Raw genomic sequence first — 16,586 nt, 5'->3', positions numbered from 1 at the left:
CACTACAGGAGCTCCCCCTGGTGGGCCACAGAGACACTACAGGAGCTCCCCCTGGTGGGTCACAGAGGCACTACAGGAGCTCCCCCTGGTGGGCCACAGAGACACTACAGGAGCTCCCCCTGGTGGGCCACAGAGGCACTACAGGAGCTCCCCCTGGTGGGCCACAGAGACACTACAGGAGCTCCCCCTGGTGGGTCACAGAGACACTACAGGAGCTCCCCCTGGTGGGTCACAGAGACACTACAGGAGCTCCCCCTGGTGGGTCACAGAGACACTACAGGAGCTCCCCCTGGTGGGCCACAGAGACACTACAGGAGCTCCCCCTGGTGGGCCACAGAGACACTACAGGAGCTCCTCCTGGTGGGCCTCAGAGGCACTACAGGAGCTCCCCCTGGTGGGCCTCAGACACACTACAGGAGCTCCCCCTGGTGGGCCACAGAGACACTACAGGAGCTCCCCCTGGTGGGTCACAGAGACACTACAGGAGCTCCTCCTGGTGGGCCTCAGAGGCACTACAGGAGCTCCCCCTGGTGGGCCTCAGACACACTACAGGAGCTCCCCCTGGTGGGCCACAGAGACACTACAGGAGCTCCCCCTGGTGGGCCACAGAGGCACTACAGGAGCTCCCCCTGGTGGGCCTCAGAGACACTACAGGAGCTCCCCCTGGTGGGCCACAGAGGCACTACAGGAGCTCCCCCTGGTGGGTCACAGAGACACTACAGGAGCTCCCCCTGGTGGGCCTCAGAGGCTACAGGAGCTCCCCCTGGTGGGCCTCAGAGGCACTACAGGAGCTCCCCCTGGTGGGCCACAGAGACACTACAGGAGCTCCCCCTGGTGGGCCTCAGAGGCACTACAGGAGCTCCCCCTGGTGGGCCACAGAGACACTACAGGAGCTCCCCCTGGTGGGCCTCAGAGGCACTACAGGAGCTCCCCCTGGTGGGTCACAGAGACACTACAGGAGCTCCCCCTGGTGGGTCTCAGAGACACTACAGGAGCTCCCCCTGGTGGGTCACAGAGGCACTACAGGAGCTCCCCCTGGTGGGCCTCAGAGGCACTACAGGAGCTCCCCCTGGTGGGCCTCAGAGACACTACAGGAGCTCCCCCTGGTGGGCCTCAGAGACACTACAGGAGCTCCCCCTGGTGGGTCACAGAGGCACTACAGGAGCTCCCCCTGGTGGGCCTCAGAGACACTACAGGAGCTCCCCCTGGTGGGCCTCAGAGACACTACAGGAGCTCCCCCTGGTGGGCCTCAGAGACACTACAGGAGCTCCCCCTGGTGGGCCTCAGAGGCACTACAGGAGCTCAATAAAGGAAAAGATAAACAGGTGTCGGTGCCACATTTATCATCTGTTCATTTGCAGTTTTTACTAAAATCGTTCATGGATATATATTATACACATGATGAGACACTCTGTCCTCCAGGGGGCGCCGTCTCACCTGGAATCTCCCGCACCTCGAGCCGTCCCTTCTGACCTTTGAACCCTTTAAGTCCGGGAAAGCCCTGCAGGCCCTGGAATAAAAACAACACCACACGGGTCACACGGTCCACACTGGTCACACGGGTCACACGGTCCACACGGGTCACACAATAGTAACTTAGGGGCGAGACATGGATCACGACAGGCACAAAAAGCCTCGTCCTTCTAACACATCACACAGTATAGGAGGTAAACATCATCCACCAAGTCAACCAGTCAGGGCAGCTGGGGGCGGGGCCTCCACCCACTCTCCACAGGCCACCACACACTCTGGCTTTTTAACACCACCTCACCAGAGGGTTTACAAACTGGACATGTCTTTGATCTAATATCAATAACAAATAGTGGATAGTAAGGACAACAAGGAAGTGGTAAGATGGCAGAATATAAAGTCCAATATGACTATATGAAATCGGACATTCACTGATAATGACAAGAATGACAATTGTTATGATAAATAACAATAACTACTAATCACTATTTTTTTATTAGCTGCTGTGTTAATGATATGAAATGGTAAAACCTCCTTGTTTGCCGGTGCTGCAAAAGTCTGTTGATTGTATATTGACAATTGTAGCAACAGTAGATAAAACTTAACTCACAAATACATATAGGTGTATATTTGTGTACTGACACTGATATAGAACACTCAGAAAGGAATGTACTTTGTTTATTTAATGCAAATGTAAAAGTAATGTATAACTGTAGCATCATGAATTGCAAATGTGATGTACATGAACAAGGGGTCGACTCCCTTTGAGCAGTAACTGTGTTTGTGAAACTCTGGAGAAAGAGAAAATGTGAATTGCTCAAATAAACTACACAAACAAACAAACAAACAAACTGGTCACACGGTCCACACGTTTCACACGGGTCACACGGTTCACACGGTTCACACGGGTCACACGGTTCACGCCCCGGTGGTACCTGAGGTCCTGGGCCTCCTGGCTCTCCCTCAGACCCTCTCTCTCCTCTGAGTCCGTCCGCTCCTGGACTTCCTCTCTCTCCATCGAAGCCCTGGGGTCCGGGGTCTCCGGGTCGACCCCGCGGGGGTTCAGGGCCACAGGAGCAGGGGCCCGGCAGGCCCTTCGTACCCCCCCGGCCCGGCTCTCCGCTGGGGCCGGGGTCTCCTGCGTCTCCTGGACGTCCTGGAGCTCCGGGAACACAGTAGAACCCTGAAACAGGAGAGCGGGAAGGGCATCAGGTGCACTGTGGTCAAAGAGCCGCTCTGATCCCCCACCGAGCGCATGTTCTCCAGCTCAGCTTTACCCAAATCTAACAGGTTCAAGCCTGTAGGCCAGAGGAACGAAAGCCTCAGTGGGCCGGGGGGGCTCCACCTCCTGCGGTGGAGTTCCCCAGGGTTCAGTTTGCCCTTTAACTCCTCCCACAGGACTGGAGGCGGGGCTTCAGAACATGGCCGCCTGAGCTGGACATGAGCTGTGTTACCGTGGAAACGCACGCACCTGCCTCTCCTCTGGCGCCCTTGGGCCCCGCGGCGCCGCTCAGGCCTCGCTTTCCCGGTTCTCCTTCAGGCGGCGGGTCTTTGGAGGACGGACCTGGCTCTCCTCTGTCTCCTGCAGAACCAGGAGGTCCAGGGGCTCCCGGGGGTCCAGGTCGCCCTGAGGAGGAGAAGAGGAGAGGAGGAGGAGAGGAGGAGGAGAGGAGGAGAGGAGGAGGAGGAGAGGAGGAGGAGGAGAGGAGGGGGAGAGGAGGAGGAGAGGAGGAGAGGAGGAGAGGAGGAGAGGAGGAGAGGAGGAGGAGGAGAGGAGGGGGAGAGGAGGAGGAGAGGAGGAGAGGAGGAGAGGAGGAGAGGAGGAAGAGATGAGGAGGTCATGAGGTTATATTTCTCGTATGGTGAGGCTATGATTGTATCGTTATGGTCACCCCGTACCTGGCTGAGCTCCTCCTGGTTCTCCTCTAGCCCCGCCCTCCCCCATGGGGCCGATGTCTCCGGGTGGTCCTCGGGGCCCCGGTCTTCCTGCGTCTCCGTCTGGACCCCTGAGGACCACGTCTCCTCCCTCTCCTTTAGGGCCCGCCTCTCCCATCTCGCCCTGTGACACAAGCGCCTGTCAATCAGCTGCACAGAGCTGTGCCATTGGTCAGTTTGACTCACCTTCAGACCCTCTCGTCCAATCAGACCCGGGAGCCCAGGACTCCCTGCCACGCCCTGAAACGACAGGTCGTCATGGTAACGATGATGCCATGGTTTTAGTTCAGGAAAAACGCCAAAATGTTAATAATGTTAAAAATATTATAAATGTTATTAAAGTTATTCAAGTTATTCAAGTTATTAAAGTTAATAAAGTTATTAAAGTTAATAAAGTTAAGTTAATAAAGTTATTAAAGTTAATAAAGTTATTAAAGTTATTAAAGTTAATAAAGTTAATAAAGTTATTAAAGTTAATAAAGTTATTCAAGTTATTCAAGTTATTCAAGTTATTCAAGTTATTCAAGTTATTCAATTTAATAAAGTTAATAAAGTTAATAAAGTTAATAAAGTTATTAATGTTATTAATGTTATTAATGTTAATAAAAGTAATTAAGTTATTCAAGTTATTCAAGTTATTCAAGTTATTCAAGTTATTCAAGTTATTCAAGTTAAAGTTAATTAAGTTAATAAAGTTATTCAAGTTAATAAAGTTAATTAAAGTTAATGAAGTTAATGAAGTTAATAAAGTTAATAAAGTTAATAAAGTTAATAAAGTTGATAAAGTTATTAAAAGTAATAAAGTTATTAAAGGTAATAAAGTTAACAAAGTTAATAAAGTTAATTAAGTGAATTAAGTGAATTAAGTTAATTAAGTTAATTAAGTTAATTAAGTCAATTAAAGTTAATAAAGTTAATAAAGTTAATTAAGTTGATTAAGTTATTAATGGTAATAAAGTTATTAAAGGTAATAAAGTTAATAAAGTTAAAGGTAATAAAGTTATTAAAGTTAATAAAGTTAACAATGTTATTAAAGTTAATAAAGTTAATAAAGTTAAAAAAGTTATTAAAGTTAATAAAGTTATTAAAGGTAATAAAGTTATTAAAGTTAATAAAGTTAAAAAAGTTAATAAAGTTATTAAAGGTAATAAAGTTAAAAAAGTTAATAAAGTTATTAAAGGTAATAAAGTTATTAAAGTTAATAAAGTTAATAAAGTTAATAAAGTTAATAAAGTTAATAAAGTTAAAGGTAATAAAGTTATTAAAGTTAATAAAGTTATTAAAGGTAATAAAGTTAATAAAGTTATTAAAGTTATTAAAGGTAATAAAGTTATTAAAGTTAATAAAGTTAAAAAAGTTAATAAAGTTATTAAAGGTAATAAAGTTAAAACAGTTAATAAAGTTATTAAAGGTAATAAAGTTATTAAAGTTAATAAAGTTAATAAAGTTAATAAAGTTAATAAAGTTAATAAAGTTAAAAAAGTTAATAAAGTTAAAAAAGTTAATAAAGTTAAAAAAGTTAATAAAGTTATTAAAGTTAATAAAGTTATTAAAGTTAATAAAGTTAAAAAAGTTAATAAAGTTAAAAAAGTTAATAGTTATTAAAGTTAATAAAGTTATTAAAGTTAATAAAGTTATTAAAGTTGATAAAGTTATTAAAAGTAATAAAGTTATTAAAGGTAATAAAGTTAACAAAGTTAATAAAGTTAATTAAGTGAATTAAGTTAATTAAGTTAATTAAGTTAATTAAGTTAATTAAGTCAATTAAAGTTAATAAAGTTAATAAAGTTAATTAAGTTGATTAAGTTATTAATGGTAATAAAGTTATTAAAGGTAATAAAGTTAATAAAGTTAAAGGTAATAAAGTTATTAAAGTTAATAAAGTTAACAATGTTATTAAAGTTAATAAAGTTAATAAAGTTAAAAAAGTTATTAAAGTTAATAAAGTTATTAAAGGTAATAAAGTTATTAAAGTTAATAAAGTTAAAAAAGTTAATAAAGTTATTAAAGGTAATAAAGTTAAAAAAGTTAATAAAGTTATTAAAGGTAATAAAGTTATTAAAGTTAATAAAGTTAATAAAGTTAATAAAGTTAATAAAGTTAAAGGTAATAAAGTTATTAAAGTTAATAAAGTTATTAAAGGTAATAAAGTTAATAAAGTTATTAAAGTTATTAAAGGTAATAAAGTTATTAAAGTTAATAAAGTTAAAAAAGTTAATAAAGTTATTAAAGGTAATAAAGTTAAAACAGTTAATAAAGTTATTAAAGGTAATAAAGTTATTAAAGTTAATAAAGTTAATAAAGTTAATAAAGTTAATAAAGTTAATAAAGTTAAAAAAGTTAATAAAGTTAAAAAAGTTAATAAAGTTAAAAAAGTTAATAAAGTTATTAAAGTTAATAAAGTTATTAAAGTTAATAAAGTTAAAAAAGTTAATAAAGTTAAAAAAGTTAATAGTTATTAAAGTTAATAAAGTTATTAAAGTTAATAAAGTTATTAAAGTTATTAAAGTTAATAAAGTTAATAAAGTTAATAAAGTTAAAAAAGTTAATAAAGTTATTAAAGGTAATAAAGTTATTAAAGTTAATAAAGTTAATAAAGTTATTAAAGTTAATAAAGTTAAAAAAGTTAATAAAGTTATTAAAGTTAATAAAGTTATTAAAGTTATTAAAGTTAATAAAGTTAAAAAAGTTAATAAAGTTATTAAAGGTAATAAAATTATTAAAGTTAATAAAGTTAATAAAGTTATTAAAGTTAATAAAGTTATTAAAGTTATTAAAGTTAATAAAGTTAATAAAGTTAATAAAGTTATTAAAGTTAATAAAGTTATTAAAGTTATTAAAGTTAATAAAGTTAATAAAGTTAATAAAGTTAATAAAGTTATTAAAGTTATTAAAGGTAATAAAGTTATTAAAGTTAATAAAGTTAATAAAGTTATTAAAGTTAATAAAGTTAATAAAGTTATTAAAGTTATTAAAGTTAATAAAGTTAATAAAGTTAATAAAGTTAAAAAAGTTAATAAAGTTATTAAAGTTAATAAAGTTAAAAAAGTTAATAAAGTTATTAAAGTTAATAAAGTTATTAAAGTTATTAAAGTTAATAAAGTTAAAAAAGTTAATGTTATTAAAGTTAATAAAGTTATTAAAGTTAATAAAGTTATTAAAGTTATTAAAGTTAATAAAGTTAATAAAGTTAATAAAGTTAAAAAAGTTAATAAAGTTATTAAAGGTAATAAAGTTATTAAAGTTAATAAAGTTAATAAAGTTATTAAAGTTAATAAAGTTAAAAAAGTTAATAAAGTTATTAAAGGTAATAAAATTATTAAAGTTAATAAAGTTAATAAAGTTATTAAAGTTAATAAAGTTATTAAAGTTATTAAAGTTAATAAAGTTAATAAAGTTAATAAAGTTATTAAAGTTAATAAAGTTATTAAAGTTATTAAAGTTAATAAAGTTAATAAAGTTAATAAAGTTAATAAAGTTATTAAAGTTATTAAAGTTATTAAAGGTAATAAAGTTATTAAAGTTAATAAAGTTAATAAAGTTATTAAAGTTATTAAAGTTATTAAAGTTATTAAAGTTAATAAAGTTATTAAAGTTATTAAAGTTAATAAAGTTAATAAAGTTATTAAAGTTATTAAAGTTAATAAAGTTAATAAAGTTAATAAAGTTAAAAAAGTTAATAAAGTTATTAAAGGTAATAAAGTTATTAAAGTTAATAAAGTTAATAAAGTTATTAAAGTTAATAAAGTTAAAAAAGTTAATAAAGTTATTAAAGTTAATAAAGTTATTAAAGTTATTAAAGTTAATAAAGTTAAAAAAGTTAATAAAGTTATTAAAGGTAATAAAATTATTAAAGTTAATAAAGTTAATAAAGTTATTAAAGTTAATAAAGTTATTAAAGTTATTAAAGTTAATAAAGTTAATAAAGTTAATAAAGTTATTAAAGTTAATAAAGTTATTAAAGTTATTAAAGTTAATAAAGTTAATAAAGTTAATAAAGTTAATAAAGTTATTAAAGTTATTAAAGTTATTAAAGGTAATAAAGTTATTAAAGTTAATAAAGTTAATAAAGTTATTAAAGTTAATAAAGTTAAAAAAGTTAATAAAGTTATTAAAGTTAATAAAGTTATTAAAGTTAATAAAGTTATTAAAGGTAATAAAGTTATTAAAGTTAATAAAGTTATTAAAGGTAATAAAGTTATTAAAGTTAATAAAGTTATTAAAGTTAATAAAGTTAAAAAAGTTAATAAAGTTATTAAAGGTAATAAAGTTATTAAAGTTAATAAAGTTAATAAAGTTATTAAAGTTAATAAAGTTAAAAAAGTTAATAAAGTTATTAAAGTTATGAAAGTGATTAAAGTGATTACTAGTAAATGTGTGACAAAAAGCAATGAGACGACGCGGCAACAATGCAAGACAAAAGGTCCTTCTAGACGAGTTGTGAAGGTCTTAGCTTTCAAATGAGGCGCTGCACTGGCCTATAGGCTGTGACCTTTAAGATTTGGGTAAAGCCCAACAGGAATCTGAATGGATCTCAGACGGAGCCTCAAACTCAGGAACAGAACCACAGACCTGGACGACTGAGAGTCTTACCCGCGGCCCCTTCCGCCCCGAGGCTCCTGGAAACCCCTGGAACCCCTGCAGGAACACAGACACCGGCTTAGACCAGGACTCAGACCCGGGACTGAGACCCGGGACTGAGACCTGGGACTCAGACCCAGGACTCAGACCCAGGACTCAGACCCGGGACTCAGACCCGGGACTGAGACCAGGACTCAGACCAGGACTCAGACCCAGGACTCAGACCAGGACTGAGACCTGGGACTCAGACCCGGGACTCAGACCCGGGACTCAGACCCGGGACTCAGACCCGGGACTCAGACCCGGGACTCAGACCCGGGACTGAGACCAGGACTGAGACTCAGGACTCAGACCCAGGACTCAGACCCGGGACTCAGACCAGGACTGAGACCTGAGACTGAGACCCGGGACTCAGACCCGGGACTCAGACCCGGGACTCAGACCCAGGACTGAGACCCAGGACTCAGACCCGGGACTGAGACCCAGGACTCAGACCCGGGACTCAGACCCGGGACTCAGACCCGGGACTCAGACCCGGGACTCAGACCCAGGACTCAGACCCAGACAGATCCAGACCTGAAACCATCCACACTCACCCTGAGTCCGGGAAAGCCCAGGATCCCCATCTCTCCTTTGGTTCCGGGAAGTCCGATCAGGCCCTGAGCAGAGACAGGTCAGAGCCGGAGCCGCCGTCATCAGCAACACAAGTGACTAAAACCAGCTCAAAAGAAACAACTCACCGGTAAACCCTGAGCTCCACACATGCCCTTCACTCCCTGATTGCCCTGAAACACAAACCGGGTCAGAACCAAACACAGACCGGGTCAGAACCGGGTCAGAACCAAACACAGACCGGGTCAGGACCTAACACAGACCAGGTCAGAACCGGGTCAGAACCAAACACAGACCGGGTCAGAACGTAACGCAGACCGGGTCAGAACCTAACACAGACCGGGTCAGGACCTAACACAGACCGGGTCAGAACGTAACACAGACCGGGTCAGAACCAAACACAGACCGGGTCAGGACCTAACAGAGACCGGGTCAGGACCTAACACAGACCGGGTCAGAACGTAACACAGACCGGGTCAGGACCTAACAGAGACCGGGTCAGGACCTGACACAGACCGGGTCAGAACGTAACACAGACCGGGTCAGGACCTAACAGAGACCGGGTCAGGACCAAACACAGACCGGGTCAGGACCTAACGCAGGCCGGGTCAGAACCAAACGCAGAACGAGTCAGGACCAAACACAGACCGGGCCAGGACCTAACGCAGACCGGGTCAGGACCTAACGCAGACCGGGTCAGGACCAAACACAGACCGGATCAGGACCAAACACAGACCGGGTCAGGACCAAACACAGACCGGATCAGGACCAAACACAGACCGGGTCAGGACCTAACGCAGACCGGGTCAGGACCTAACGCAGACCGGGTCAGGACCAAACACAGACCGGGTCAGGACCAAACACAGACCGGGTCAGGACCTAACACAGTCCGGGTCAGGACCAAACACAGACCGGGTCAGGACCTAACACAGACCGGGTCAGGACCTAACACAGACCGGGTCAGGACCAAACACAGACCGGGTCAGGACCTAACACAGACCGACAGGACCAAACACAGACCGGGTCAGGACCAAACACAGACCGGGTCAGGACCAAACACAGACCGACAGGACCAAACACAGACCGGGTCAGGACCAAACACAGACCGGGTCAGGACCAAACACAGACCGGGTCAGGACCTAACACAGACCGGGTCAGGACCTAACAAACACCGGGTCAGGACCTAACACAGGCCGGGTCAGGACCTAACACAGACCGGGTCAGGACCTAACACAGACCGGGTCAGGACCAAACACAGACCGGGTCAGGACCAAACACAGACCGGGTCAGGACCAAACACAGACCGGGTCAGGACCTAACACAGACCGGGTCAGAACGTAACACAGACCGGGTCAGGACCAAACACAGACCGGGTCAGGACCTAACACAAACCGGGTCAGAACGTAACACAGACCGGGTCAGGACCTAACACAGACCGGGTCAGGACCTAACACAGACCGACAGGACCTAACACAGACCGACAGGACCAAACACAGACCGGGTCAGGACCTAACGCAGACCGGGTCAGGACCAAACACGGACCGGGTCAGGACCTAACACAGACCGGGTCAGAACGTAACACAGACCGGGTCAGGACCAAACACAGACCGGGTCAGGACCTAACGCAGACCGGGTCAGGACCTAACACAGACCGGGTCAGAACGTAACACAGACCGGGTCAGGACCAAACACAGACCGGGTCAGGACCTAACGCAGACCGGGTCAGGACCTAACGCAGACCGGATCAGGACCAAACACAGACCGGGTCAGAACGTAACACAGACCGGGTCAGGACCTAACACAGACCGGGTCAGGACCTAACGCAGACCGGGTCAGGACCTAACGCAGACCGGGTCAGGACCTAACACGGACCGGGTCAGGACCTAACACAGACCGGGTCAGGACCTAACACGGACCGGGTCAGGACCTAACACGGACCGGGTCAGGACCTAACACGGACCGGGTCAGGACCTAACACAGACCGGGTCAGAACCTAACACGGACCGGGTCAGGACCTAACACACACCGGGTCAGAACCTAACACGGACCGAGTCAGGACCTAACACGGACCGAGTCAGGACCTAACGCAGACCGGGTCAGGACCTAACACAGACCGGGTCAGGACCTAACACAGACCGGGTCAGGACCTAACACAGACCGGGTCAGAACCTAACACAGACCGGGTCAGGACCTAACACGGACCGAGTCAGGACCTAACACAGACCGGGTCAGGACCTAACGCAGACCGGGTCAGGACCAAACACAGACCGGGTCAGGACCAAACACAGACCGGGTCAGGACCTAACACAGACCGGGTCAGGACCTAACGCAGACCGGGTCAGGACCTAACACAGACCGGGTCAGAACCTAACACAGACCGGGTCAGAACCTAACACGGACCGAGTCAGGACCTAACACAGACCGGGTCAGGACCAAACACAGACCGGGTCATTAAACAAGATCTAAAAAGAGCTAAACCGAGTTTCCTTCTAGAATAATTATTCTAACAGTTTCCCGGGTCTTGGTCTGGACCGGACTTGCTCTCACCTTTTCTCCTTTGATGAAGTAATCGTCAGGAGGCTCCACGACTTCGAACGGCCCAGGAGGCCCCTGGGGGCCCTGCTCCCCCTGTAGGACACACACAGAACTGCTGTCAGACTCAAACCGGGACTGAACCGGGACTAAAACCAGGACTAAAACCAGACTCAAACCTCTTCTCCTTTGGTCCCAGGCAGAGAGCGGCCTTTCTGACCCTGAAACAGAACCACAGCCACATCAGACCCACGTTAGAACCAGACCAGGGTCTACAGCAGGTCCTGGTACTCACCGGGGGCCCCCTGAACCCAGGAAGACCAGGAAGACCCTGAAACAGAGCAGGTTCTGATTTAAACGGGATAAACACTGATCAAACTCTGCTGTCGAGTTCCTCAAAGACACGCCTCACACGGACCAGAGTTATTACAGTTATTACAGTTATTACAGTTATTACAGTTATTACAGTTAGTACATTTGTAACTGTTATAACTGTTATAACAGTTATTACTGTTATTACAGTTATTACAGTTAAAACAGTTCTAACAGTTATAACTGTTATAACAGTTATTACTGTTATTACAGTTATTACAGTTAAAACAGTTATTAGTTATTACAGTAATAACAGTAATAACAGTTATTACAGTTATTACAGTTATAACAGTTATTAGTTATTACAGTAATAACAGTAATAACAGTTATTACAGTTATTACAGTTATAACAGTTATAACAGTTATTTATTCTTTATTAAGTATTTGAAGTTAAAGTTAAAGAATTTAAGTTCTTTAAGAATTTAAGAATTTAACTCGAGTCCAGAGACGATCCTCATACTAAATATATGTCACTAATGTGTTATTAATGTAACTCACACTGGGCCCCGGCAGGCCCTCAGGTCCCTCTGGCCCCATCAGGCCCCGGAACCCTGGGGGCCCCTGCAACAAAACACATTCATCACATTTAATTCAACATTTACACCAAACAGATCGAGAGCAGAGACTGAGGGGCCTCTGAGGGGCCTCTGAGGGGCCTCTGAGGGGCCTCACCGTGAATCCGGGAAAACCACCGGGCCCCATGTCGCCCTGAAACACACAAAAACATATTACTATACAACACCAGGGGCCCCACGAGCCCTGAAACACACAAAAACATATTACTATACAACACCAGGGGCCCCGTGAGCCCTGAAACACACAATAACATATTACTATACAACACCAGGGGCCCCGTGAGCCCTGAAACACACAATAACATATTACTATACAACACCAGGGGCCCCGTGAGCCCTGAAACACACAATAACATATTACTATACAACACCAGGGGCCCCGTGAGCCCTGAAACACACAATAATATATTACTATACAACACCAGGGGCCCCATGTCGCCCTGAAACACACAATAACATATTACTATACAACACCAGGGGCCCCATGAGCCCTGAAACACACAATAACATATTACTATACAACACCAGGGGCCCCGTGAGCCCTGAAACACACAATAACATATTACTATACAACACCAGGGGCCTCATGTCGCCCTGAAACACACAATAACATATTACTATACAACACCAGGGGCCCCACGAGCCCTGAAACACACAATAACATATTACTATACAACACCAGGGGCCTCATGTCGCCCTGAAACACACAATAACATATTACTATACAACACCAGGGGCCCCATGTCGCCCTGAAACACACAATAACATATTACTATACAACACCAGGGGCCCCATGAGCCCTGAAACACACAATAACATATTACTATACAACACCAGGGGCCCCATGTCGCCCTGAAACACACAATAACATATTACTATACAACACCAGGGGCCCCATGAGCCCTGAAACACACAATAACATATTACTATACAACACCAGGGGCCCCATGTCGCCCTGAAACACACAATAACATATTACTATACAACACCAGGGGCCCCGTGAGCCCTGAAACACACAATAACATATTACTATACAACACCAGGGGCCCCGTGAGCCCTGAAACACACAATAACATATTACTATACAACACCAGGGGCCCCGTGTCGCCCTGAAACACACAATAACATATTACTATACAACACCAGGGGCCCCGTGAGCCCTGAAACACACAATAACATATTACTATACAACACCAGGGGCCCCGTGTCGCCCTGAAACACACAATAACATATTACTATACAACACCAGGGGCCCCGTGTCGCCCTGAAACACACAATAACATATTACTATACAACACCAGGGGCCCCGTGAGCCCTGAAACACACAATAACATATTACTATACAACACCAGGGGCCCCGTGAGCCCTGAAACACACAATAACATATTACTATACAACACCAGGGGCCCCATGAGCCCTGAAACACACAATAACATATTACTATACAACACCAGGGGCCCCGTGTCTCCCTGAAACACACAATAACATATTACTATACAACACCAGGGGCCCCGTGTCGCCCTGAAACACACAATAACATATTACTATACAACACCAGGGGCCCCATGAGCCCTGAAACACACAATAACATATTACTATACAACACCAGGGGCCCCATGAGCCCTGAAACACACAATAACATATTACTATACAACACCAGGGGCCCCGTGAGCCCTGAAACACACAATAACATATTACTATACAACACCAGGGGCCCCATGTCGCCCTGAAACACACAATAACATATTACTATACAACACCAGGGGCCCCGTGTCGCCCTGAAACACACAATAACATATTACTATACAACACCAGGGGCCCCATGTCTCCCTGAAACACACAATAACATATTACTATACAACACCAGGGGCCCCGTGAGCCCTGAAACACACAATAACATATTACTATACAACACCAGGGGCCCCGTGAGCCCTGAAACACACAATAACATATTACTATACAACACCAGGGGCCCCATGAGCTCTGAAACACACAATAACATATTACTATACAACACCAGGGGCCCCGTGTCGCCCTGAAACACACAATAACATATTACTATACAACACCAGGGGCCCCGTGTCGCCCTGAAACACACATGAGGGGCCCCTGGGGGGGGGGGGGGGGGGGGGACTCACCGGGAGGCCTGGAATATTAATGTAGTAAAACGACGGCTCTCCTGGAAAACCTTTAGGTCCTGGAAAACCCTGGAACAAAACATAAAACACAAAAAGAAAACATTAGATCCAGAGCTGATGTGGTGAACCAGAAAGACTCACACACAGCCTGCTGTTCACACTCATGCCTCTGGGGGGCGCCACAGGTCTTTGAAACTCACACAGATTCAGGAACAGTTTTCTCCTTCGTACGACACTAAACTAATGCTACAGTAACTGCACCTGTTTATGTTTCATATCAAAATGCATTTTCTGCATAAAAACAGACAGAATCTGAGATTTGTCCAGGGCCAGGTTTAAATGTGTTTTATTTTGTAATAAACAAGTTTGTTTTTTGTTCAAAACTCAGTAAACGTGTCTGAGTCAGATCCTCGTTCCAGATGTGGAGGATTCAGAGTTAGTAAAGTTTGAGTTTATAGGACGGTTCAAAGTACGGTCATGTATGATGGTCATGTATGATGTGACGGTGTGCAGGAAGTTGAAATAAAACATTTAATGTGAGATTATTGATTTGATCTGAACATATTTGATCTCACAGAGACGTCACATGAATAACAAGTATCATCTTAAGGGCCAGAGGTGTGTGCTGTAGGTGCAGATGTTGTGACTGTATTGGCAGATGTTGTGACTGTAAGTGCAGATGTTGTGACTGTAAGTGCAGATGTTGTGACTGTAAGTGCAGATGTTGTGACTGTAAGTGCAGATGTTGTGACTGTAAGTGCAGATGTTGTGACTGTAAGTGCAGATGTTGTGACTGTAAGTGCAGATGTTGTGACTGTCAGTGCAGATGTTGTGACTGTAGGTGCAGATGTTGTGACTGTAGGTGCAGATGTTGTGACTGTAAGTGCAGATGTTGTGACTGTCAGTGCAGATGTTGTGACTGTAGGTGCAGATGTTGTGACTGTAGGTGCAGATGTTGTGACTGTAGGTGCAGATGTTGTGACTGTCAGTCCAGATGTTGTGACTGTAAGTGCAGATGTTGTGACTGTAGGTGCAGATGTTGTGACTGTCAGTCCAGATGTTGTGACTGTAAGTGCAGATGTTGTGACTGTAGGTGCAGATGTTGTGACTGTCAGTCCAGATGTTGTGACTGTAGGTGCAGATGTTGTGACTGTCAGTCCAGATGTTGTGACTGTAGGTGCAGATGTTGTGACTGTCAGTGCAGATGTTGTGACTGTAGGTGCAGATGTTGTGACTGTAGGTGCAGATGTTGTGACTAAGTGCAGATGTTGTGACTGTAAGTGCAGATGTTGTGACTGTAAGTGCAGATGTTGTGACTGTAGGTGCAGATGTTGTGACTGTAGGTGCAGATGTTGTGACTGTAAGTGCAGATGTTGTGACTGTAAGTGCAGATGTTGTGACTGTAAGTGCAGATGTTGTGTAGTCACATGTGTGGTCTCGGTCAAACGGGTCAAACATCGTCTCATTAAAGTGAGTAAAGTGGGTCCAGACCTGGTCTCCTGGGGGCCCCTGTCCTCCTGGGGCCCCTCTGAAGCCGGGGTCTCCTTTAGTGCCGTTACAGCCGTCGGCCCCTGGGAACCCCGGGCCCCCCACGGGCCCCGGCAGGCCCTGCACACACAGGCAGAGGTTACCATGGAAACTGCAGACCCGAGGACACAGAAGAAGAAGGAGATACTCACGGCAAGTCCCACCAGCCCTGGGAACCCGGGGACCCCCACCGAGCCCTGCAACACAGAGAGAGAGTCACATGACCCGGTGCAGAGAGAGTCACATGACCCGGTGCACAGAGAGAGAGTCACATGACCCGGTGCACAGAGAGTCACATGACCTGGTGCACAGAGAGTCACATGACCCGGTGCACAGAGAGTCACATGACCCGGTGCACAGAGAGTCACATGACCCCACCCCCATAGCCCCAGTCTATATCTCACTACAATGATGACAAACCTTCTGTTGGTCTGTAAATGCAGTAAATTAGAATAACTGCCTTGTATAAAATGTCTCTCTCAAAATGGCTGTAGTGAATGTCTTGAAATAGGCCTCTGTCTCTTTAAGAACCTCTGAGCCTTTAGACACGCCCCCTCCACACGCTGTCTGTGGCATCAGTGGGGAGGGGGTTCTGCTGAGGAGCAGTGGTCGGTTACTCGGCTGGTGACCAAAGCTCGGAGGCGTCTCCAGGAGGTGGGGGCGTTCCTAGGAGGACTCAGGCAAACCTATCCCTAAAATGGCCGCCATCAGAGTTTTTACAGATTACTCAGAAATACGTGAATGTGCCAAGGCGACACTTCAGCCATGTTTTTAATGAGGGAGTGACAGAATAACAGGATGGAAAGCTTGAACAAGGCCATTTTACAGAATACCCCCCTTTAAA

At 43.2% G+C, this 16,586-nt stretch overlaps 1 protein-coding gene across 1 annotated transcript in view; it reads right to left on the bottom strand.

Annotated features, from left to right (window-relative positions):
• Positions 1–16,586, bottom strand: part of col4a4 (collagen, type IV, alpha 4) — a gene marked incomplete at both ends in the record, with an annotated part of 34,556 nt that overhangs the window by 10,411 nt on the left and 7,559 nt on the right. Inside the window, 16 exons of the mRNA XM_079576295.1 lie at positions 1,438–1,510; positions 2,406–2,653; positions 2,942–3,097; positions 3,370–3,529; positions 3,592–3,645; positions 7,999–8,043; positions 8,583–8,645; positions 8,727–8,771; positions 11,146–11,226; positions 11,310–11,351; positions 11,426–11,461; positions 12,001–12,063; positions 12,175–12,210; positions 14,216–14,284; positions 15,707–15,823; positions 15,895–15,939. Coding sequence (XP_079432421.1) covers positions 1,438–1,510; positions 2,406–2,653; positions 2,942–3,097; positions 3,370–3,529; positions 3,592–3,645; positions 7,999–8,043; positions 8,583–8,645; positions 8,727–8,771; positions 11,146–11,226; positions 11,310–11,351; positions 11,426–11,461; positions 12,001–12,063; positions 12,175–12,210; positions 14,216–14,284; positions 15,707–15,823; positions 15,895–15,939 — 1,333 coding nt within the window. The remainder of the gene's footprint in view (positions 1–1,437; positions 1,511–2,405; positions 2,654–2,941; positions 3,098–3,369; positions 3,530–3,591; positions 3,646–7,998; positions 8,044–8,582; positions 8,646–8,726; positions 8,772–11,145; positions 11,227–11,309; positions 11,352–11,425; positions 11,462–12,000; positions 12,064–12,174; positions 12,211–14,215; positions 14,285–15,706; positions 15,824–15,894; positions 15,940–16,586) is intronic.

The sequence above is a fragment of the Gobius niger genome, assembly GCF_951799975.1.
Source record: "Gobius niger genome assembly, chromosome: 1".
Lineage (NCBI taxonomy): Eukaryota > Metazoa > Chordata > Actinopteri > Gobiiformes > Gobiidae > Gobius > Gobius niger.
This window is presented reverse-complemented; position numbering and strand designations above follow the sequence as displayed.